General features: G+C 40.3%; 1 protein-coding gene across 1 annotated transcript in view; it reads right to left on the bottom strand.

Moving 5' to 3' along the window:
• The window catches only part of LOC101822854 (ATP-binding cassette sub-family G member 3-like), a 42,384-nt gene that overhangs the window by 5,196 nt on the left and 10,916 nt on the right, over window positions 1–26,272 (bottom strand). The window contains exons 6-12 of the mRNA XM_040747553.1: window positions 25,831–25,982; window positions 24,723–24,824; window positions 23,231–23,481; window positions 22,251–22,333; window positions 14,169–14,258; window positions 12,711–12,838; window positions 11,550–11,692 (exon numbers count right to left, since the gene is read on the bottom strand). Coding sequence (XP_040603487.1) covers window positions 11,550–11,692; window positions 12,711–12,838; window positions 14,169–14,258; window positions 22,251–22,333; window positions 23,231–23,481; window positions 24,723–24,824; window positions 25,831–25,982 — 949 coding nt within the window. The remainder of the gene's footprint in view (window positions 1–11,549; window positions 11,693–12,710; window positions 12,839–14,168; window positions 14,259–22,250; window positions 22,334–23,230; window positions 23,482–24,722; window positions 24,825–25,830; window positions 25,983–26,272) is intronic.

Below are 26,272 nucleotides of genomic sequence, written 5' to 3'. Positions count from 1 at the left end.
CTTATGAAGATGATAGAGACCCTCAAAGAGAAAATGAGAAAATCCCTTAAAGAGTTGGAAGATAAAACAAACAAAAATGCAACAAATGGAGGAACAGACAAAAAATGCAAGAAATAAACAAATCTCTTAAAGAAAGCAAGGAAAGCCAAGAAAAAAAAACAATCAAACAAGCGAAGGAAACAATTCAAGTAGTTCAAGGCTTGAAAGCGGAAATACAGACAACAAAGAAAACACAGACTGAGGGAATGCTGGGAATAGAAAAGCTGGGCAAATAATCAGGTACTACATATACAAGCATAATCAAGAGATACTACATATACAAGCATAATACAAGAGATGGCATACAGAATCTCAGGTGTTGAAGATATACTAGAGGAAATAGATTAATCGACCAAATAAAATCTTAAGTCCAACAAATTCCTAATACAAAATATCCAGGAAATATGGGCCACTGTGAAAAGATCAAACCTAAGAATAATAGGTATATAAGAAGGTGAAGAAACTCCACTCAAAGGTGCAGAAAACATACCCAACAAAATCATAGAAGAAAACTTTTTCAACCTAAAGTAGGACGCCTATGAAAGTACAAGAAGATTACAAACACCAAGTAGACTGCATCACAAAACAGTCCCCTTGCCACATAATAATCAAAACACAAAACGTGCAGAATAAAGAAAGAATATTAAGAGCAGTAAAGGAAAAAGGACAAGTAACATATAAAGGCAGACCTATCAGAATTACACCTGACTTTTTCCTGGAAACTCTGAAAGCCAGAAGGTCCTGGATAGATATTCTACAAATACTAAGAGACCACAGACTACAGCCTAGACTATTATACCCAGCAAAACATTCAATCACTATAGAGAGAAAAAATAAGATATTACGTGATAAAACCAGGTTTAAATAATACATACCTGTTGGGCCTAAGAAAGGCTCAGATGTGAGGCCCAGTGTAAGCTCCTGAGCCTGACTTGATGAGAGGCCCAGTGTAAGATCCTGAGCCTGGCTAGAGTTTGGTGATCTGTCTCTAACCTGTAACCTCCATGTGGGGTGACTCAGCCAGACTGCCCTCTGCCTAGCTACCTGCCTGCATGGTGGAATACTATTGGCCCTTACTCCTCAAATAAACTTACCCTATCCTATGTTCCCTATTCCTTACCTCAGCCCTATATAAGTTCCTCCCTGTTGGAATAAATTGAAACCCACTTTGACAGACTCCGGACTCAGTGTGTGTTTTTTCTCCCTGGTAACTAATGGGGGGAGGGTCTGAGTCCTGGACACTCACCATCCTGCTCAGCCCCTGGGAAGAGACCAGCTGGACTGGCCCTTCCCCTGCTCTACCTGCAGAAAGGACCCTGCACATCCCCACAAATTAAGCTCTGCAGAAAGTACTGGAAGGAAAACTACAACTCAAGGAATTAAACTATATGCACAAAAACATAGACAATAGATAATCCCACATTACCAAAAGCTAACAGACAACCAACCAACCACAACTAACAAATCCAAACCAAACAAATATCAATGGTCATCTGTATCCCTCAATATCAATGGTTTTAATATGCCTATAAAAAGACACAAGCTAACAGAATGGATACGAAGACAGAATCCATCCTTCTGCTGCATACAAGAAACACATCTCAACTTCAAAGACTTGTTACCTCAGAGTAAAGGGCTGGGAAAAGATTTTCTAACCAAATGGACTTAGGAAACAAGCTGGTATAGCTATCAGAATATTTAACAAATAAAACTTCAAACTAAAATTAATCAAAAGAGATGAAGAAGGGCATTTCATATTCATCACAGGAAAAATCCATCAGAATGAAGTTTCAATTCTAAACTTTTATTCCCCACCAAAAAGGGCACCCACATTCATAAGAGAAACGTTACTCAAACTCAAATCACCCAGAAAACCCCACACACTTATTGTGGGAGACTTCAACACCCCACTCTCATCACTGGACAGGACTATCACACAGAAACTTAACAAAGAAACAAAGGAAATAACAGAAATTATCACCCAATTGAGCACAACAGACATTTATAGAACATTTCATCCAAACACAAAATAATTTACTTTCTTCTCAGCAACACATGGAACCTTCTCTAAAATTGACCACACACTTGGCAACAAAGCAAACCTCAACAGATACAAAAAAATTCTTCACAGACCTTGAAAGAACAATAATCAATTTCATATGGACAACCAAAAAATCAAGGATAGCCCAAACAACCCTGTAAAATACAGAAATTTCTGGGGGGGGGTCACCATCCCTGACTTCATACTCTAGTATAGAGCTATAGTAATGAAAACAGCTTGGTATTGGAACAAAAACAGACAGGTAGACCAATGGAATCAAATTGAAAACTCTGACATTAATCCAAACATCTAAGCTAAAATTATAAAATGGAAAAAAGAAAACCTCTTCAACAAATGCTAGATGCTGACATGTAGAAGACTGCAGATAGATCCGTATCTATCCCCATGCACAAAATTTAAGTCCAAATGGATCAAAGACTTCAACATAAATTTAGTCACATTGAACCTCTTAGATGAGAAAGTGGGAAGTACCCTTGAACAAATTGGTACAGGAAACTGCTTCATGAACATGACATCAGTAGCACAGACACTGTGATCAACTATTAATAAATGACACCTCCTGAAACTGAGAAGCAATTGTAAGGCAAAGAGTACAGTCAGCAAGACAAAACAGCAGCCCATAGAATGGGAAAAGACATTCACCAACCCCACATCTGACAGAGGGCTGATTTCCAAAATTTACAAAGAACTCAAGAAACTAGTCACCAACAAATGAAGTAATCCAATTAAAAATATGGGGTACAGAACTAATTAGAGAATTCTCTATTGAAGAATATAAAATGGCTGAAAGACACTTAAGACATTGCTCAGCATCCTCAGCTATAGGGTAATGCAAATCAAAACAACTCTGAGATACCATCTTATACCTGTCAGAAAAGCTAAAATCAAAAACACCAATGACAGTTTATGCTGGAGAGGATTAGAGAAATGGGAATATCTTCCACTGCTGGTGGGAGTACAAACTTGCGCAGCCACTTTGGAAATTAGTATGGCAGTTTCTCAGGCAAAATAGAATCAGTTTACCTCAAGACCAGCAATTCCACTCTTAGCCATATTCCCAAAGAATGCATAATCATGCCACAAGGACATATGTTCATGTATGTTTATAGCAGCATTATTTGTAATAACCAGAACCTGGAAGCAACCTAGATGCTCCTCAACTGAAGAGTGGATAGAGAAAATGTGGTACATTTATACAATGGAGTACTACTCAGTGGAAAAAAAAAACAATGAAATCTTGAAATTTGCAGGCAAATGGATAAAACTAGAAGAAACCATCCTGAGTGTGGTAACCCAGACACAGAAAGACAGACATGGTATGCATTCACTCATACATGGATATTAGATACAGAGCAAAGGATTACCAGCCTACAATTCATACTTCCAGAGAAACTAGGAAACAGGGGGCCCCTAAGAGAGACATAAATGTTCCCTCAAAGAAGGGGAAAGGGCAAGATCTCCTGAGCAAATTGGGCACAAGGGGAAGAAAGAGAGGGAGGTTGGAGAAAGATGAGGGGTGTAGAGAGAAAACTTTTCCTTGTCAGCCGCTTTGGTTTCTCCCCACCAATCGCCTGGGCTCTGCCATGTTGTAGTCCCCAAATAACACACAAGATGCTGTATTAATTATGAAGCTGTTGGCCTTGTTTGTTTCTTACTGGATAGCTCTGACTTAAGTATTTACTCCGTAATTGTTAATCTTAAGTATTTCTCTTACCGGAGAAAGGTCCGGACTTCTTACCCCTATGGCGGTTACATCTTGACTCCTGTGTTTCTCCTACCCATAGTCCTCCTGGACTCCTAGTCCCACCTATCTTGCTTCCCTATTGGCCAACAGTCATTTATTGACATATACACAGGACTTCCCCATCAGAGGGGAGAAGGTGAAGGGGAGGAGAACATGAGGGCTCAGGAAGATCAAATCAAGGGAAGAATAGAGAAGGAGAACAAGAAAAGAGATACCTTAATAAAGGGAACCATTATAGGTTTAAAGAGAAATCTGGCACTAGGGAAATGCTTACAGATCAAGGATGACCCCAACTAAGGATCTAAGCAATAGTTCAGAGGCTACCTTAAACGCCCTTCCTCTATAATGAGATTGATGACTACTTTAAATGTTATCCCAGAGCCTTCACCCAGTAGCTGATGGAAGCAGAAGCATAAATTCACAGCTAAACACTGAGCTGAACTCCTGGAATCCAGTTGTAGAGAGGGAGGAGTGATGAGCAAAGGGGTCAAGACCATGCTGGGGAAACCCACAGAGACATTTGACCTGAGAAAGTGGTAGCTCATGGACCACAGTCTGACAGCCTGGGAATCAGCATAGGACTGAACTAGGACCCCTGAATGAGGGTGTGAGTTGGGGAGCCTCAGCAGTCTATGGGGCCTCTGGCAGTGGAACCTGTATTTATCCCTAGAGCACGAATGGATTTTGGAAGCCCATTCCCCATGGAGGGATACTCTCTTGGGCTGGATACATGGGGAGGGACTAGACACTACCCCAAATGATGTGAAAGATTTTGATGATCTCTCATGGAAGGTCTCACCCTTCTTGAAGATAGGGAGTGAGATGGGGAATCAGTAGGGAGCATAGAGGATGGGAGGAAGGGGGAACTGGGATTGATGTGTAAAATCAGATTGTTTCTAATTTAAATTAAAATTTTTAATAAAAAGAAAAAATGTATCTAGAGAGGAGCTCAATCCTCCCTCAACTTCATGTGCCTTGCTTTGTTCAAGCCCATTAGATGCCTGCCCCTTTGTGAATGAAGACTGAGGAGGAGTGTATGAAAGAGGGGGGTAGATGGGAGACAGTGGTTGGGAACAGGAGAAGAAGAGGTAGAGGAAACTGTGGTCCATATGTAAAATAGATAAAATAAGTAAAATTAAATTAAAACAGAAAATGTCTCTATAGGATCATCTATAAGTAAGCCAGTGGGACATTTTCTTAATTAACAATTGATATGACAGGGTCCAGGCCAATTTTATGTGTTACCATTCCTGGTATGGCTATGTGGTAGAAGACAGCAGACTGAATGAGCCATTAGAACAAACCAGTAAGCAGCACCCGCCATGGTCTCTGCATCAACTTCTGCTTCCAGGATCCTGACTGTCAGTGTTCCTATTTTGCCTACCTTCAGTGAAGAGCAGTGATATGAAAGTCTAAGCCAGATAAACCCTTTTATCCCCAACTTGCTTTTTGGCCAAGGTGTTTTGTTTAATCACAGCAATAGAAACCCTAAGTAGGACAAACACTGAACATCACATACCCACTTCTACTTCCAAGAATCTATAAAACTTGTTGCTTATGAGTTTTGACTCTCTCTTCATGATATTAGGAGTAATTTTGGATTTAATTAAAATATTACTTTCAGTCAAGCTCAAGCCTAGAACTGATAAACCACACAATGTGGTGAAGAGCAGCACAGAAAGTTACAAATTCCCATTTAAAAAGCTGCCAAACCATAGAACCACAACAGAGATGCCAGAAAGCACTGATGGGGATGGACAAGGGACAGCTCTGGAGTTCACAATGAACTTGTCCTATCTACTGTTAAGTACACTAGAATAAGCAAAACAGTGACTCTGTGTGCATACATTCAGACTGCCCCTGACCAAATGCTTATATAGAAAATACGAACATTTGGCTTCATAACTAGTTTTAAGGTCCCATCCAGAAACTTTATACAGCAACCTGTTGTCTTAGTTCCTTCCCTGTGGCTATGATAAAACACCATGACAAAAGAAAAGTCAGGATCTTGTCTAAGTAGAAATTACAAACATAATGGGAAAGAAATGAGGGAAACAATCTCATGCACAAAACCTCAAAAGGGGGTGGGGGAAAATGGAGGATCTTGAAATAAATCTAACCAAATGAAATATTTATACAATAAAAACTTTAAGACACCGAAAAGAAAATTGAAGGTCTAGAATATATGCTTTTAGGATGGATAAACATGGAAATACCCATCCTACCAAAAGTAACCAACAGATTCAAATTATAACACAATTCACATAAATTAAAAACAAAAACAACACTAACTTTCACATAGAAATGAAAGACCCTGATTAGCAGAACAATTCTGAACAATGTAACTGCTGCAGATACCATCAACCATTGGGGGTATTCCCCACCATTGATGAGAGAACCCATTCCCCTGTTGTGTGAAGAATAATTCATCTTCTCTATTGATAAGAGGCTTTCAGTAGGCTTGTCTGTACACTATGGAACAAGAGCAACAGACTCTGGCATACTTTATCACCCCGTGTGTCCTCCTCTCATACAGAGGCCAACGACATGACATTTGCTCTGGTAGGACAGGATTCCACTCAAAGAAAAAGGACACTTGAGCCCTGGGGACATCCTGTGGCACAGGAATAGCAAGCTCTCCTTTGGCACCTGCTATACAGTTGACACAGTTTACCCAAGTATTCAATCTCTATATAAGTTTTATAAGCACATTTATCAAAAGTAAAAACAAAGTGAACTCTACCAACACTATGTCCTTTAAGGAATGACGTATTGCTAGGTTCCTTTTGAGAATTAATTTTAAAGGTTGCCTGGATGGTCCAAGGGGGACAACTTGGGACACATGTACTTATCTATCCAAGAAAACTTTCTTTTTTTGTTGTTTATTTGTTTTGTTTTGTTAGGTCTTTCTTTGTTTTCTTACTCATCAAGTTGAACTGTTAGTAGAAAAGTTGTTTTAGGATCAGGGGAGTCTCAGCCTACAATCTCAGTGCCAGTGAGGCTGGGAAACAGGGAGGATCCCAAGAGAGATGCATGATACCCCAGAGAAGTAGAATGAGGCAGGATCTCTTGAGAAGATTGGGAACATCGGGGTAGGGGAGAGGAAGCCAGGAAAAAGAGAGGGGGATAAGAGGAGGGGAGAAGTGGAGAGACTACATTAAATTCCTCTCCTTGATGGTAAGGTTAATGACTACCTTATATGCCATCCTAGAACCTTCATCTAGTGACTGATGGAAGCAGAGACAGATACCCACAACTAAACACTGAACTGAACTCCTGGAACCTAGTGACAGAGATGGAGGAATGACAAGCAACGGGGTCAAAACCATGAGGGTGAAACCCACAAAGACAGCTGACCAGATAAGGGGGAGCTCTTGAATCCCAGATTGATGCCTGAGAGGCCAACAGGGGACTGATCCAGACTCCATGAATGTAGTCTCAGTGAGGAGGACACAGAAATCACTGGGGCCTTGGGTAGTAGATCAGTGTTTACCATGGTTTATGAATGATCTTTGGGAGCCCATTCTAAATAGAGGGATGCTCTCTCAGCCTGGACACATTGGGAAGGGCCTAGGTCCTGCCCAGGATGAAATGACAGACTTTAGAGATTTCCCCCAAGGAGGGCATCACCCTCCTTGGGGAATGATGTGGTATTTGGGTTGGGGGCTAGGGGAGCTGGTGGATGGACAAGGGAGGAGAGGTGGGAGAGGGAGCTGGGATTGACATGTGAAGCATTCATGTTTCTAATTTAAATAAAAACATTACAAGAAAAGAAAAGTTGTTTTAGTTATATTAACAAATTTTAAATATCATCTTTAAAATAATAAGCAAGACTTTTCCATCTTAATTTTGAAGGTTCTCCTTGTGTTGAGATTACCCAGCTCCCCTGGGCAATGATGTCATCAGCCTTTCTCTTGGGTGTAACGTGCCCCAGCTCTTTGACCTCCTGAACTTGATCTCAGTTAACATCACAGGAAAGGGGATTGCCAAGTCTGTTTCAATTTGTTTTTTGTTGTGTTTTGCTTTTTGGCTTTTTAGAAGTATGTGGTCCCCAAGCAGGAAACCAGGAACTGGGAATTTTAGCAGAGGAGTTTGATTGAAAACTTTGTAGCCTAAGAGGAAGCAATGTGAAGGAGAGAGCCACAACACAATGGATGGGAAATGAATTTTTGTTCCCCTGGTGGGAAGGCCTGTGGACTCCCTAAAATAGGAGACATGTAACATTCATGTGGAGAAGGGCCCCCAGCCCTTCTGAGAGTGACTTTAATCTTAAACAAATTTATTTAATTATGAGTTACTCTAAAATAGTCTTCATCGTACTAGCGTCAGCATGGGAAGGGGAGGAAGCCTCTATCTGAGGAGGTGTTGCATCCCTATAGGTGTATATTAAAGTCTTCTTTTAGCTTGTTCATTTGGTTCTTTGGTGTTTGTGAAATTTTGTCCAAATACCTAAAAGGCTTCTATATTCCAAAGTATGTGGGGGGTGAAAACACCATCATTATACTCTAACAGGAGCATCCAAGAATGTTAGAGGTTTTTAGTTCTATGAACAAGAACAACAAGGCTTCCTTTACAGATACTAGTCTACATCCCACGCCAGGAGGCTTTGCAGAATACTCTAAGTCCAGTCTTTAATACAATGGGGCAGAACTTTCTATCAGCTTTCTTTGTCTCTTGTGTGTGGTGACTTACATTTTGATTGGGTGCTGTCACTATGGGCAGTGATCTAGAAATGCTGAAATGTTTGAGAGGGGTTCTAGGAGATATGAAAACATGCTCAAGGTCAGTGACCAGCCCACTTGACTATTTTCTGCTTTTCTTTTTCTTTTTCTTGGGTGGAAGGAAATATATGGGGGATACTGGACAGACAACTACAATGGCAGTGACTGACCATTCATTTCATGATTGTATTTAGGCCCTGCTTACAAGATGGAAATCTTGTTGTGGTTAGTGGGGTCATAGGTCCCAGAGGAGAATCTACTTACTGTTATTCTTCTAAATGGATATGATATTAAACCGAATTCTAATGAGTTGTTCTGACACCCATATATAAGTCCATCTCAGAGAGGCTTCCTTTTGTAGAAGATGGTGATTAACCCAGGCCCACCACAGGTCAACAGAGAGATAAGAGACTACAGAAGATCTGTATATCACTCCACTCCTCCCAAGGATCAAGAATCATGAAAGAGAGGCTAGAGAAACTGTAAGAGTCAGAGGCAGTGGTTGACTACGACAAGATGGTATTTTTCTGTCACAATTGGACAGTGACATATGAATGCTGAGAAGTTGTGACAACATGGGCAAACCCTGTGCAAAATCAATTTAGACAAAATCACAGCATGGAAGGAGAGGCAGACATGAAGTTCTACTCCTGTCTGGGGAATTATTGGCAGTTGACTGAATGCAGGGTTTCAATGAATCCACAAGACCGAAGATAAATGATAAACAGGTATTTATTAGGGAAGCACTTATACAAATACTAATAAATAATGGCTGAGGTCTTCCTGCTCCTGAAGATGCATTCTCTGCCCTTCTGATGCTCTCACTGAAACCCAAGAGAGCAAGCTAGGCCCTCCTCTGCCTCAAAAGGGGTTGCATCTGCACACCTGAAGCCACACTCATAGGGTGTGGCCATCACAGCAAGTACATTGGCAAAGCAAGGTGCCACTACAGTTGATGACTGTTGGGAGGGTGGAGCTATTTTTCTTTAAGAATGTGGCCTATGTGAGCTTCTCCATGCTCCTGTAGGTGGCCCTACACACAGGCACATATGGGCAAGGCTAAGTAGACCCAGGGGTTTACAAGGAGGAAAACAAAGAAAGAGACAGGGAGGGGAGAGTGGTGAGAGAGATCAGAAATGCAGCAGTGACTTTCCTATTGCTCTGATACAACATCACAATCAAGGTAACTTTTGGAACAGAGAGTTCCTTTGCCTTAGGTTTCCAGTGTGATAAGAACCTTCTTGGCGAGGAGATATGACAACAGGCAGCAGGCAAGGAAGTGGAAGAGGAAGCTGAATGCTCACATCTTCACAGGACAGTGCAAAGCAAAGAGGGAATAGGAAGAGGGACAAGACTATATATAACGATATTCGATGCTATATACTCCTACAACTATAAATACACAAGCCCTCTTCCTGTCTAGAGGAAGACTTTTCTCATCAAGTCCCTACCTCCCAATAGTACCAGAACCCCTCCAACAGCACTACCACCTCAAACCAAGTCCCTGAGCCTTAGGGGACATTTGTCATTTAAAATTCCACAGGGAAGGATTAGGGGGAGGTGGGAGTGGCATGGACATCATCAAAACACTTTATGTGCTTTTAAGAATCTCTCAAATAAAATTAATTAATCGCCTGTTTATTGAAGATTTCCATTACTGGATGGCCATACATATGTGGCCATTTAAATAAGAAATACAAACAAAAGTTAGTACTTTTTCAAGGACATGCATCTGCCACTGCCAAGCGCTTGCACTAACAGAAAGGACATGAATATTAAAACACTAAATCAATCATTCTATTTACTTAATGTTTTTGGGGGGAGAAATGTGGGAGCTGATTCCATTTATTGGTTTATTCATTTCCATTTAGTGTGTAATTTATGGGCCTGAAAGACTAAGAGTGGGTAACCAATTACAGAAAGTTGACCAGGAGTATGGTAATTCAGGAGCCTGATTAGTACTTAGGAGTCTGGAATCTTCCACTATTTCTAACATTTCCAGAACACAAGTGATCCCTGAGATAGACTCCTCATGCTGAACACTTATACTGATCACTGTTGTAGAATATTATTTTAAGATGTGTTACACTTTTATACTATGGAACATTTGTTTAATGATGTGTTGCATTCTTTTATGTGGCCTTTGTTTAACTCTGTGAAGCCATGATACTTTGCCTGTCTAAAACACCTGATTGGTCAGACAAAGATGAATGGCCAATAGTTTGGTAGGAAAGAATTGGTAGGCTGGCAGGCAGAGAGAATAAATGGGAGGAGAAATCGGAGAGGACAGAGGAACCAAAAAAGGAGAAGAGGAGGACTGTAAGGGCCAGCCATCCAGTCAAACAACCACACAACCAGTCACGAAATGAGAGTTTTGAAAGTAAAATGTATAGAAGTAAGAAAAGGAAAAAGCCCAGAGACAAAAGGTAAATGGGGATAGTTTAAGAAAAACTGGCCAGAAACAAGCCAAGTTAAAGCTAGGCATTCATAAGTAATAATAAGCCTCCATGTGCTATTTATTTGGGATCTGGCTGGTGGGCCCCAAAAGAGCAAAGAACAAAGAGTGAAAACAAACAACTACAGATCATGATCTTTGCTTTCTCAATAGAGATCATTAAATAAACCACATCATCTCTGCTATGGTTAAAATACCAGCATGAAAGAAGGCAGAAATCTGTCTTGTTGTGGGGGAATAGGCCAATAGTACCACTTTCATGAAGTTCCAATTTATTATGGATTTGTAATACGATCCCAAGAAATACTTGTTAAGAGCTCACTAGAAAGGGCATGCTAACAACATCATAGCACTGACATCAGAACAGTAGCCACGAAGCCTGGGAGGAAAGGCGGCTCCTTCTCTCCAGACCATAATAAGCAGTAGCATAAGGCCTCATGTTCCAAGTCCTGATGTATCAAGCATGTACATGTTAAAGAAGGAACACAATGAAATTTTTCTTTTCGGAAAAACACAATTCACACTCACCAGCATGGACACAAAGTAGAATGTCACAAGCAGTCTTGGTACAGCCACTGCATTCTTCCCTGCTCCTAAGGAGATCAGCAGGGAATTGGAAGAATAAGCCAACATCATGATGGTAAATAACATCGTGAAGAAACCATTCGCATCTGTTATTATTCCTTAGAAAGATAAAAATGGGGTCAGTTCCTCTACCTAAGTCAAGGGAATTGTACATATTTCAGATAATACTTTAATAACCAACAAGACGAGTAACAGCTTCACAGCCACTCAACTTCTCTGGGCCTGCATCTGCTACATGATCATGTGGATGCTGGGAACCAAATTTGGGGACTTTAAAGTTGCAGCACATGCTTCTAACCAGTGAACCTTTCTCCAGCACCATCATATAGCTTTATTTTTATACTTGCCACAAAATTTCCTTTCCTTATATGACCTGTTCTCATCTACACATAATTATGACTATTTTATGGGATCCTGGCATTGAGAGCTACAGGTGACACAACTGGCTAAAATTTTACTGCATTCTCTTACAGGAGAAATTAGTAGCAGAACATGCACATGTCCATGTTCCCTGTGTTTATATAAATGCATTAGTAATGAAATTGGACTGTACTGTTAGTTTTTTTTATCAATATAACACAAGCAAGGATCTTAGGGGAAGAGCCAACTTAATTAAGAAAAATGTCTCCATTAGATTGGTCCTTATACAAGATTGTGCCAGCATTGTCTTGATGGATAATTCATGTGGGAAGTCTTAGACAACTGTGGATGATGCTGTTCCTAGGTAGGTGGTTCTGGGTGCTATATATAAGAAAGCAGTCTGAGGTAACTATTAGGAGCAAGCCAATAAGCACAAAAATGTATATGGATGGATATGTAATAATTGACTTGCTCCATTGGCAGTGTCTCAAGTGTATGTTATTTGTTCATTCATTATACTACACAGAATCTCTTAATTAAATCAGTTTCACAAACAGCATTTGTAGTATTTTGTGAACAAGTCTTGGAGACATTCTTCTCACTAAACACTTGTGTTAGATGGCACGTGGTAGAGATTTGTTTTTCTACTTATGCTTCTCTACTTTAGGCTTCCCACAGTTATACAAACCAAAACATGCTCCACCAAAAGAAAAGATGCATTCTCTTGCTTTGTCACTTACCTACTATACTGAATAGTATAGAAGTGAATATAATAGAATAGAAGTGGCAATAACCTTCTGGGTACCAGATCACCCAGCAATTTCCCAAAGAAATATGATGGCACTCTGTAATATCCACTGGAATGCTCATGTCTACAGAGACAAAGATCATGTTATACATCCTTAGATTAGTCCAGAAGACATAGGTAAGATGCTGGTTACACTGACTTCTGTTACCACAGGGAGCCTAACAGGACAGTGTCCCCAACTCCATGCTGACTGCCATACAGATCCCCAACTTAGAGAACAGCATCTTTAGGCCATTATCCTTATGACTTTGGTTCTCCCCTTCAGAGAACTATCCCCTCTTTTGTCCATTCTGGCCACACAAGAGCCCCTCCAGAGAAACGGTAAGCCCACCCACCTCAGATTCTGCCCCCCCCTCCCGCTGAAGTTGGCTCCCTAAGGAGAAACTCATTCATACCTCACCTCAGACGGTGGTCATGGAGACTTGTGTCCTTCCAGTTCTTATGAAGCGACACTGTCACTCTGAGGTCACAGAGCAGCTTCAGGACACTACATCCTTCTCTTTGGCTACTCTCATTTTAGGACAGATGTATTCCTTCAATAGGCTCTTTTACAACCACTAATCTTTACCAGAGACCAAAGCTAATCCTGTCCCTTTCTGGTCCTTCTGAATCCCAAGCTCTTCCTGTCCCAGTGAGTTCATGACTATTCTCTTGCCTGTACCCCATCTGCATAAGGCCATGCCCATGATTTTGTGGTACCATGAATCTAACACAGGTTTCATGCACACAAAGCAAACACTCTGCCAACTGAGTGAGGCCCTCAGCTCCTCTCTGATAACTCCTCTCCTTGGCATGGACTTGGGGCAAATCTTTGTGAGCAGTGAATCCTAAGCACAGGCCACTGGGCACAGGTTCTTCCATGTGTGAAAAACACAGGAGATAAACAGTTTCCTGTGTCTTTCTACACAGCTGCTGTCTGGCTCTTTCCACCCCTCCATCCCAAGGCTGTGCACTCTCTCATTATTACACAGCTGCACCTCTCCAGCTCCAATGTGCAGCTGAACCCACTACATGGAAGCACCATGCAACCCCTTACAACTTCTTTTGGGCATCACTAATTTCTTGTGATTTTCAGTCCCCTCCTGCTGTGTTGTTTGCAGCACTGAGATCTGTTGATCACACCCCAAATTTGAAACTTTCTCTGAGCAGCAGACACCTCTGCCCCTGATTTCCCATCCAGGTTTCATTAATATCAGTAATCTCTTTACATACTTCAGAAATCATGATATCATATGATAAACACAAAAATTCACAATGTGCTTATTTTCAACTAAATAAGTAAGAAAGGGGGGAATGACTGATGGTTCATGAGATAGCATGCTAGGCCCAACTATGAACATAATCAGCTTGATCACTAGCACCTGATGCCTGCTCCCAGGGCAGGGGCTACTCACACAAAGCAATTCCTGTCAGTCATGAAGAGGTCCCTGGCAGACATGCTTATAATGCATTCATTGACTGTGAGCAAGAAGATCAGGTTTAATCTGCCAGGAGAGAATGGAGGCAAAAGTGCAATAAATTCAACATTAGGATGGTTTTTTGTAACACATTTTCTTTTGTAGACTGAATAAGATTACACAGGTCTAGTCTTTTTGTTTTGCTTTTTGTTATTTTCCAAGACAGCATTTCTCTGTGTAGCTTTATAGACCAGGCTGTCTTAGAACACACAGAGATATGCCTGCCTCTGCCTTCTGAGCGCTGGGATGAAAAGCATGCAACACTACTGCCCAGCAACACAAATCTACTCTTTAAAAAAATAAACACACACATTGAAAAAAACAGTATTGGAGAGATGGCTTAGCATACATTTGGCAAACACTCATACTCACAAAATAAAATAAGTATTTAAAATTAAAGAAGGTGGTCAACAATTAATAAATGGGAACTCCTGAAACTGAGAAGCTTCTGTAAGGCAAAGGACACAGTCAGCAAGACAAAAAGGCAGCACACAGAATGGGAAAAGATATTCACTAACCCCACATCTGAAAGAGGGCTGGTATCCAAAATTTACAAAGAACTCAAGAAACAAGTCTCCAAAACACCAAAGGATCCAATTAAAAAGTGGGCTACAGAACTAAATAGAGAATTCTCAATAGAGAAGTCTAAAATGGCTGAAAGGCACTTGAGAAAGTGCTCAACATCCTTAGTCATCCGGGAAATGCAAATCAAAACAACTCTGAGATACCATCTTACTCCTGTCAAAATGGCTAAAATCAAAAACACCAATGACATTTATGCTGGAGAGGATGCGGTGAAAGGGGAACATTCCTCCACTGCTGGTGGGAGTGCCAACTCGTACACCCACTTTGGAAATCAGTATGGAGATTCCTCAGAAAGATGGGAATAAACCTACCACAAGACCCAGCAACTCTACTCTTAGGCATGTATCCAAAAGATGCCCATTTATACAACAAGGATGTCTGTTCCACTATGTTCATAGCAGCATTATTTGTAATAGCCAGAACTTGGAAGCAACCTAGATGCCCCTCAACCGAAGAGTGGATAGAGAAAATGTGGCACATTTACACAATGGAGTACTATTCAGCAGAAAAAAAACAATGGAATCCTAAAATTTGCAGGCAAATAGATGGCACTAGAAGAAACCATCCTGAGTGAGGTAACCCAGGCACAAAAAGAGAAACATGGCATGTACTCTATCATATATGGATTTTAGACATTTAGATTATGTCTGGGGAGTGCCAGCCTACAATCCCATGGCCTGAGATTCTGGGAAACAGAACCTTCATTCAGCGGCTGATGGAAGTAGAGGCAGACTCCCACAGCTAAACACTGAGCTGAACTCAAGGAATCCAGTGACAGAGCGGGAGGACTGATGACCAAAGGGGTTAAGACTGGGCTGGTTTAACCCCCAGAAACAGCTGACTTGACAAGGGTTAGCTCTTGAATCCCAGACTGATGCCTGGGAATCCAGCATGGGACTGATCAAGACTCCCTGAATGAGGGTGTCAGTGAGGAGGCCTAGGCAATCTATTAGGCCTTGGGTAGTAGATCAGTATTTATCCCCGGCATACAAATAGATTTTGGGTACCCATCCAACAATGAGAGATGCACTCTCACCCTGGACTGTCAGGGGAGGGCCTAGGCCCTGCCCTGGATAAAATGACAGACTATGGACACCCACATGGAGGGCCTCACCCTCCCTGGGGAAATGAGGGTATATTGGAGGGGTTGGTGGGAGGGTATGGGAGGAGAGGAGAGAAAGGGAGAGGGACCTGGGATTGACATGTGAAACAACCTTGTTTCTGATTAAATTTAAATTTAAAAAATAAAAATTAAAAAAAGAATAATAGGTTTAGAAGAAGGTGAAGAAAACCAACTCAAAGGTACAGAAAACATATTCAACAAAATCATAGAAAAAAACTTTCCCAACCTAAAGAAAGACATGCCAATGAAAGTACAAGAAGTCTACAGAACACTAAAAGAATGGACCACAAAAAACCTCCCCTTGTGACATAATCAAAACACCAAGCATACATAATAAAGAAAGAATATTAAGAGCAGAAAAGGAAAAAGGATAAGTAACATATAAAGGTAAACCTATCAGAATTACACCTTACTTCTTAATGGAAACTCTGAAAGCCAGAAGGTCCTAGATAGATGTTCTACAAACAATAAGAGACTACAGATTCCAGCCCAGATGACAGCCTACGCTACTATAGACAGCAAAGCTGTCAGCCACTGTAGATGGAAAAACCAGATTTAAACAATACATATCCACTAATCCAGCCCTACAGAAAGTACAGGAAGGAAAACTCCAGTCTAAGGAAGTTAACTACACTCACAAAAACAGAAGAAATAGATGATCCAACTTTACCAAATGCCAAAAGAAAAAGCAGAGTAAATCCACACACAATATCACCACCATCACCAAATCCAAAACAAACAAGAATTAACACTCAATAGTCCTCAATTTCCCTCAATATTAATGGCCTTAATTTGCCTATAAAAAGACATAGGCTAGCAGAATGGATGCAAAGACAGAATCATCCTTCTGCTGCATAGAAGAAACACACTTCAACTTCAAAGATAGATATTACCTCAGATTAAAGGGCTGGGATAAGATTTTCCAATCAAAGAAAAAATCTTGTGTAGTAGCTATGTTAATATCTAGCAAGTTAGACTTCAAACTAAAACCAATCAAAAAAGATGAAGAAGGGCATTTCATATTCATTACAGGAAAAATCCATCAGAATGAAATTTCAATTCTGAACATCTATGCCACAAATGCAAAGGCATTCACATTCATAAAAGAAACATCACTAAAACTCAAATCACACATAAGACCTTACACAGTTATGGTGGGAGACTTCAACACCCCATTCTTGTCACTAGGCAGGATCACCAGAGAGAAACTTAACAAAGAAACAAAGGAACTAACAGAAGTTATGACCCAACTGGGTTTAACAGACATCTATGGACACAAACAGACATCTATCTAAACACAAAAGAATATACCTTCTTCTCAACACCACATAGGACCTTCTCTAAAATCAACTACATACTCGTCAACATAGAAGACCTCAACAGGTACAAAAAATTGGATTAGCCCCTTGTATCTTATCAGACCACCATGCTTTAAAATTAGAATTCAACAACAACACAAATGCAGAAACCCTACAAACTCATAGAAATTGAATAATGTGAAATTTCACCATTACTAAGTCAAGAAAGAAAGAAATTAAAGACTTCCTAGAATTCAATGTCAATGAAGACACAACATACCCAAACGTATGGGACATACTAAAAGCAATACTAAGAGGAAAATTCATAGCACTAAGTGCCCACATGAAGAAACTAAAGAGTAGTCCCAAAAGAGAATTAACAGCACAACTGAAAGCTCTAGAACAAAAAGAAAAAACAAAAGCTCACCATGGAGGAGTAGACTCCAAGAAAAACTCAAATTGAGGGTAGAAATCAATAAAGCAGAAACAAATAAAACAATACAAAGAATCAATGTAACAAAGAGTTGGTTCTTTGAGAAAATCAACAAGATAGACAAACCTTTATCCAAATTAACCAAAAGGCAGAGAGAGAACATGCAAATTAACAAAATCAGAAACGAAAAGGAGAACATAACAACAGAAACAGAGGAAACCCAGAGAATCTTCAGGTCACACTTTGAAAACATGTACTCCACAAAAATTCAAAAATTTAGAGAAAATGGAAAATTTTCTTGACAGATATCACTTACCAAAGTTAAATCAAGAAGAGATAAGCAATTTAAATAGTCCTATAACACTTAAGGAAATAGAAGCAGTCATCAAAAGTCTCCCAACCAAAAAAAGGCCAGGGCCAAATGACTTCAGTGCTGAATGGTACCAGGAATTCAAAGAAGAACTAATACTAATACTACTCAAATTGTTCCACACAGTAGAAGCAGAAGGGTCACTGCCAAAATCTTTTTATGAAGCTATAATTACCTTGGTACCCAAGCCACAACAAGACACAACTAAGAAAGAGAACTACAGACCAATTTCCCACATGAACATTGACATAAAAATACTCAATAAAATACTGGCAAATTGATTCCAAGAATACATCAGAAAATTCACCCACCATGATTAAGTAGACTTCATCTCAGAGATACATATGAACATCTATCAATGTAATCCACCATATAAACAAACTGCAAAGGAAAAACCACATGATCATCTCATTAGATGCTGAAAGGACATTTGACAAAATCCAACACCCCTTCATGATAAAGGTCTTGGAGAGATCAGGGATAACAGGAACATACCTAAACATAAAAAATGCAAAATACAGTAAACCAACAGCTAACATCAAACTAAATGGAGAGAAACTCAGCGTGATTCCTCTAAAATCAAGAACAAGACAAGGCTGTCCACTCTCTCCATATCTCTTCAATATTATACTTGAACTTGTAGCTAGAGCAATAAGACAACAAAAGAAGATCAAGTGGTTACAAATTGGAAAGGAAGAAGTCAAATTTTCACTATTTGCAGATGATATGATAGTTTACATAAGTGACCTGAAAAACTCTACAAAGGAACTCCTACAGCTAATAGACACTTTCAGTAAAGTGGGAGGATGCAAGATTAACTAAAAAAATCAGTAGCCCTACAACATACAGATGATAAATAGAATGAGAAAGAAATCATAGAAACATCACCCTTTACAAAGCCACAAACAACATAAAATATCTTGGGTTAAGTCTAACCAAACAAGTGAAAGACCTGTACAGCAAGAACTTTGAATCTTTACAGAAAGAAATTAAAAAAGATACCAGAAAATGGAAAGATCTCCCATGTTCTTGTATAGGTAGGATCAACATAGCAAAAGGCAATCTACAGATTCAATCCAATCCCCATCAAAATCCCAACACAATTTCTTACAGACCTTGAAAGAACAACACTCAACTTTATATGGAAGAAAAAAAAACAGGATAGCCAAAACAACCCTGTACAATAAAGGAACTTCTAGAAGCATCACCATTCATGACTTCAAGCTCTTTCTATTATAGTCCTGAAAATGATTGGCATTGGCACAAAAATAGGCAGGTAGAACAACGGAATTAAATTGAAAACCCTGATATAACCCAAACACCTATGAACACTTGATTTTTGACAAAAAAGCTAAAGACCTTCAACAAATAGTACTGGCATAACTGGATGCTGGCACATAGAAGACTGCATAAATCCTGCCACACTGAATCTCTTAGAACAGTAAGTGGGATGTACCCTTGAACGAATTGGTACTGGAGACTGCTTCCTTCACAAAACCACATTAGCACAGAGAATAAGATTAACAATTAGTAAATGGGACCTCCTGAAACTGAGAAGCTTCTGTAAGGCAAAAGACACAGTCAACAAAACAAAATGACAGCTCACAGAATGGAAAAAAGATATTCACCAAGCCCAAATGTGACAGAGGGCTGATCTCCAAAATTTAAAAAGAACTTAAGAAGCTAGTCACCAAACATCAATAAATCAATTAAAAAGTAGGATACAGAAGTAAATAGACACTCCTTAATAGAGGAATCTAAAATGACTGATGGACACTAAGGAAAGCACTCAACATCCTTAGCCATCAGGAAATGCAAATCAAAGCAACTCTGCAATACCTTCTCACTTCTGTCAGAATGGCTAAAATCCAAAACACCAATGACAGTCTATGTTGGAGAGGATGTGGATAAAGGGGAAAACTCCTACACTGCTTGTGGGAGGGCCCACTCATACAGCCACTTTGGAAATCACTATGGAGATTCCTCAGGAAAATGGGAAACAGTGTACAAGATCCAGCAATTCCACTCTTTGGCATATACCCAAAGGATGCACATTCATATAACAAGGACATCCGTTCAGCTATGTTTATAGCAGCATTATTTGTAATAGCGAGAACCTGGAAGCAACCTAGATGCCCCTCAACTGAAGAATGGATAGAGAAAATGTGGTTCAATTACACAATGGAGTACGAATCAGTGGAAAAAAAAACAATGGATCTTGAAATTCGAAGGCAAATGGATGGAACTAGAAGAAACCATCCTGAATGACATAACCCAGTTACAGAAAGACAAACATGATATTTACTCAATCATAAATGAATTTTAGACAGAGAACACTGCCAGAGGAGCTAGGAAACACGCAGGGCCCTAACAGAGACATAAATGGTCCCTTGGAGAAGGGGAAAGGGATAAGAACTCCTGAACAATTTGGGAGCATGGGGGGAGGGAAGAGGGAGTTAGGAGAAAGAAAGAGGAGGGGAGAGGAGGACATGAGGGAGCAGGAAGATTGAGTCGGGGGAATAGAGGAGACCAAGATAAGAGATACCATGATAGAGGGAAACATTATAGGTTTAAAGAGAAATCAGGCACTAGGGAACTGTCCAGACATCTACAAGGATGACAGTAATTATCAATATCAGTAATAGTGGAGAGGCTACCTTAAATGCCCTTCCCCTCTAATGAGCTGATGACTCCCTTATCTGCCATCCGAGAGCCTTCATCCAGTAGCTGTTGGAAGTAGAAGCAGACTCCCACAGTTAAACAGTGATCTGAACTCCTTGAATCCAGTTGCAGAGAGGGAGGAGTGATGAGCAAAGGGGTCAAGACCAGGCTAGTGATACCCACAGAAACAGCTGACTTGAACAAGGGGGAGCTCATGGACCCCAGACTGATGGCTGGGAAACCAGCATAGGACTGATACAGACTCCCTGATGTAGGTGTCAGTGAGGAGACCTGGGCAATATATGGGGCCTCTGGTAGTGGATCAGTATTTATGCCTAGCATACAAATGGACTTTGGGAGCTCTTTCCAAATAGAGGGGTACTCTCTCAGCCTAGACAGGAGGAAGAGCTGAGGCCCTGCTCCAAATGATATGACAGACTTTGAAGATTTCCCCATTGAAGGCCTCACCCATCCTGGGGAACAGAAAGGAGATGGGATGGGGGTTAGTGGCAGGCAAGGGAGGAGGGGAGGGAGACGGAACTGGGATTCACATGTAAAATAAGCTTGGTTGTAATTTAAATTAAAAAATATGAAAAAGAAATAAATAATTTTGGAGTGTAAATAATCATGCCTATTTAACAAGGGGAAAATGGGTTCTGCATACACCTTATAAAGCATTCAGTGGCTCACAATTTGTTTCTTAGACATCTTACTCCAAACAAGTAAGAACGTAAGATTGGGTAAGGATGTGGACATACTGGAGCCCCTGTGTCCTGCTGGTGAGGATACACATATTACAATGGAGTTGGAGACAGGACAGCAGTTCCTCAAATTAACACAGTGGCCTATGATTTGTCAACTCTAACTTTCTACCTTAAATAGTAAAATCCAGGGCTCAAACAGATGTGCTTGCTCACTCAACAGCATGGTTCATAGCAGCCCAACATGAAAGTAAACCAGTCACAGATGAATGGGAAGCAACACAGCAAATACATACAATGGGCAATTATTTTGCCTTACAGAAATCCAAAGAAATCCCCTCATATGTCACACTTTGATGGGCCCTGAGGACATTACACCAATGGAAAAGAAGCAAGACAAAACAAACAAGAACAACACCAAGACAAAACCAAAACACAGATACTTGTGTGACTCCAATTCAGGGATCCTACATTAGTCATATTCAATGACAGAAAGTAGAATGATTGATGCCTGGACTCAGGAGTGGATAGTTTGGGGATTCTTCTTTCAGATACATGGGGTTTTATTCAGGAAGATGAAGAAATACCCAACATTTAGAGTATGGTGATGTTCCCATAACAGAAGCTGCTCCATACACTAAAACTGGGAAATGTTAAATGTGTAGTGTGTATAGATTCATAGTCTACACAGAAACATATATGAAAAAGTGAGTTCTTCCACTCAGGCTTCAATGTACCAACACATTCTATCACATGATGAAATGTTTACTCTGTTCTTGTCACAACTCTAATTCTTAATGGATTTATATAAGTTTGAACACAGTAACAGCATTTTCTCCTGTGCTTACCTCCTCTGGGCTTCATAACAATTATTTTGTAGGAAATTGAAAGTGGTACCCACAAATATAGCCACCATGACTTCGACAATGGCCTTTCAAAACAATACAGGGGAAAAAAAGAAAAATAAATTTCCATTAGGAGTAGAAATTATTTTACACAGCTTGGATATTAAACTGAAAATTAAGGTCTCTGCAATTGGAGGCACTGACAGGACCCATTTCTCCCAGTGCTCCACCAAGAAGGGGTAGTGAAGGGCTCAGGTCAGGTACCGAAACAAGGATGCCACAGGGGGAAAAGAATGCAGGCACTTGGGGGGTTAGGGGACATACCAACATAAGTGACAAAAAGCATTTACTTAAATTGAATCTCAATTCTGGTGCCAGCGAGCAGTTTTCTACTTCAAGTGATTCAAAAGTGGATGCAAAGGCTCCCTTAGAGTTGTTTAATGACTGTTTCCTCACCTCACAATTTCAACTCCACTCTCCTTCCCCTCTCCAGTCATCTCAACCCCTTCTCTACTTTAACTTTCTCCAAGTCCATTCTCCCATCTGACACACTACAATTTCATCTATTTATCCTGTTATCATCCATCTACCCACAGGAAACGTTGCACCAGGAAAAAAAGCCTTTTTCTCCTTTACTCAGCCCTGAAATTGAACTTGTAGGATGCCCAGGTGAATTAAAGTAGACAGATGTGAGGAAATACCAGGTGTACTGAGTTATCATTTGTACTCTCTGAATTAAATTTCCTACTGGAATTAGACACTATAGTTCCTCTAAATAAAATCTATCACTAAAAACATTTTCTGAAAGTAAAAAGTAAATTGTGTTCTGCTTGCTTTATTGAACATTTTATATGCCAAGTAGTGAGGAGAGGACAAACACATGGGAGTAGAAGCTAAGTGTGACCCTGAAGTAGACTCACTCAGAGTCAAATTGCTCCCACTGGAGTTTTCCACAATGTAATTGAAATAACTCATCAGATTACCTGAATCATAGTGACCCACGAAAAGCCGAGGAAATTTTTGAATGAACGAGAGATGATCCACCAGAGCTGATGCCAGAAAGGGGTGGCACATGTGATCTCCTCCAAGGCTGGGCTCCTCCCTGCCTTCTGTTCCCCCAAGAGCGGATCCAGTTCACTTCTCATTTTGTTGTATAAAGATGACTGGGCAAACATATTGGTTAATTTTTTTGTGACTTGGTATGTTCTCTCACAAAGTTCCTTATATTTGTCAGCTTTAGGATAAAAGTGGATAAAGACAAGAAACAGTGATTTAGCTCATTTCTCTGAGACACTTTTTTTGTGAATAACATAAATTATGTATCAGTTTTTCTCTGAGACAGTCTCCTACACCTGTTTCTGTCTCAAACCCTGAGATTATAGGCATGCACTTTCACAGTTATGCAGTGCAAGGAACCAAACTGAAGGTTTTGTGTGAGCTAGGCAAGCATTCCACCAGCTGAATTACATCTTTAGCCCACTGCATTTAGCATAATAAAATTGCTCCTGTGTAATTCCCTTACAGATTAGGAAAGTGTCACTAATTGACTTGACTACTGTCATTATCCCATGGACACAGCTAACTGAATGGCCTTTTCCCATCCCTGATTCTTAAAAAAGTCCTCCTTCCCTGATGGATGTATGCTTCTTAACATTAAAGTCTGGTCCCTCCTTTCTGTTTCAACTGAATGTATATTCATATGTATATGCAAATGCATAAACTGCCAAGTGTCTTGTTTTTAAGATGTTATAGACAAAGGCAGGCAGGGTGACACAGCCCTGTGTGTTAGTTAGGTCTTCTATTGCTGTCCTGGACCACATGAACTAAAGCAAGTTGGGATGATGCAGGGTATCTCACTTTCACTTCCACGTGGTGCTGCATCACTGAAGGGAGCCAGAACAGGAAGTCACACAGGATCCTGGAGGCAGGAGCCGATGCAGAGCCATGGAGGGTGTTGCCTATATGACTTGCTCCCCGTGGCCCGATCTTTCTGTTTTCTTATAGAAGTCAGATGACCATCTCAGGGACAGCTCTACACACAATGGGCTGGGCCCTTCTCCATCAATCACTAAGAAAATGCCCTACAGGCTTTTCTACAGCCCAATTTCATGGAAGCATTACCTTAACAGAGGTTCCCTCATCTCAGGACTTCAACTTGTGGCTAATTGATATAAAATTAGCTAATTTACCCCTGTAATACCTATACTTGGGATGTGAGTGAAAAGGGAAACCCATTCAAGGTCAGTCTGGCTAAAATCAGCAAACTATCTAAAGTAATACAAAGAATAATAGGCAAACAATGAACACATGCACTTTTACATTTGCATGTTAAATAAAAAGCACAAAGCACAGACAGCAATGGCTATTATCTAATTTGAGGACACCAAAGTAACATAAAAAGCTCTATTCTAATGAACCACAGTTGTGTTTTAATGAAATCAGTTAGGTAAACATCTGACTCTAGAACTCACGTACCTTCATGATCATCTTCCTCTGTGTCTAATATAGCAGAGAAACCTCCAGTAATGATGTCCAGGAAGAAGTCTGCAGGGTTGTTGTGGGGATCATAGTTGTAGCCTAGAAAGAAGGTAGGTCATGAACACAAACCTGAGGACTCTCTTTCAGAGCATGGGAAAGGGGAGGGGAGACAGAATCTAAGAATTTCTTCCTCCTCTTGTCCCTCCCCTCACTAAGTTATCCTTTCCTATTACATATACACTCATACTATTTCAAAGATATCTGCTTCCCTGCCTAATAAACAAACAGGTAATATATGTCTATACCCATTTATAAATATATATGTATGTTTATGTGTATGTTATACATACATATGTGAACTCTTCCTATGAAAGAATTTGAATGTGGCCTATATTTTTATAGGACTCCAAAAAACTACAAAAATTTATATAATTTTAAATGGCAAAGATCAATCAAAAACAAATGAAAAATGTCAGACAGCAAATATTTAAATATATATTTAGAGTCAAGAGAATCATCCATAAATACATTCACATTTCACTAAGATGAAACTGACAGCCTGAAACACTAAAGGACATGTTTCATTGAATCTGACTCTGAACATCCAGGCAGATGAAAAACTGGAGTCCTCGGAAACCAAACTTAAGCTGCTATAGCTGCCAACATTGTCTAACCCTGAAATTTAAGGTTACAACTAAGTTAATTGAAATCTGCATCTCCTCAGTCAGATCACACTAAGAGAAAACTGAAAACCACCATCTGCTAAGTGAGCAAGAACATGATGACACTGGGCCTTTCCAAAGCTGTCCCATGAGGGATAACTGTGCCTGGCGCCGGCATGTTAACCAAGAGGGTCACCTGACCAGGAAGCAGAACAAATGGCTCAGTAAAATACTGTGACACAGGTGACACAGGACAGGAGAAAGAAGAGAGACCTGAACAACAAGGCCGTGTCTCACAGCTAACAGAATCCTGTCACCACATTAACCAAAGGTCTCAAAATGGAGAAAATACACAATGCATGTCTGCACCAGAGTCAAGCTGCATTCCTGAGAACCACTGACCCCATGAATGAAGGAGCTCTCACAGCAAAAGGCAGCCGTACCTGCAGATGTGAAGTACTCCAAGGCTTCCTGTGCAGGGCCATGAAACATGACTTTTCCTGAGGCCACTAAGGTAAGACTATCAAAACATTTGAAGATGGAGTATGGGGGCTGCTTAATGGAGAAGATGATTGTCCGTCCCCTCATAGACATCCTAAGTTTAAAGAGGGAAAAACCATAAGTCACTGGACAGAGGAACCTTGAAACTCTCAACAAAATATTTTATTCCTGAAGTTATAGTCTTAGTTCCCATTTCAGCTTGAATTTTCCTTAAAAAACACCTTATCTCACTTGTATTATGCACCTGCTAGGAAACCAAGCTAAAGCTTTTATTTAAAGCATCAGGACTTCTAACACGTGTGATGTCAGTAGTCCACGGTCCACTCAAGTGTTACTGACAATGAAAATCCCTGGCAGTCTTCTAGACATTGAGTGGAAATATCT

Source organism: Mesocricetus auratus, unplaced genomic scaffold (genome assembly GCF_017639785.1).
Source record: "Mesocricetus auratus isolate SY011 unplaced genomic scaffold, BCM_Maur_2.0 Super-Scaffold_100006, whole genome shotgun sequence".
Classification (NCBI taxonomy): domain Eukaryota; kingdom Metazoa; phylum Chordata; class Mammalia; order Rodentia; family Cricetidae; genus Mesocricetus; species Mesocricetus auratus.
This window is presented reverse-complemented; position numbering and strand designations above follow the sequence as displayed.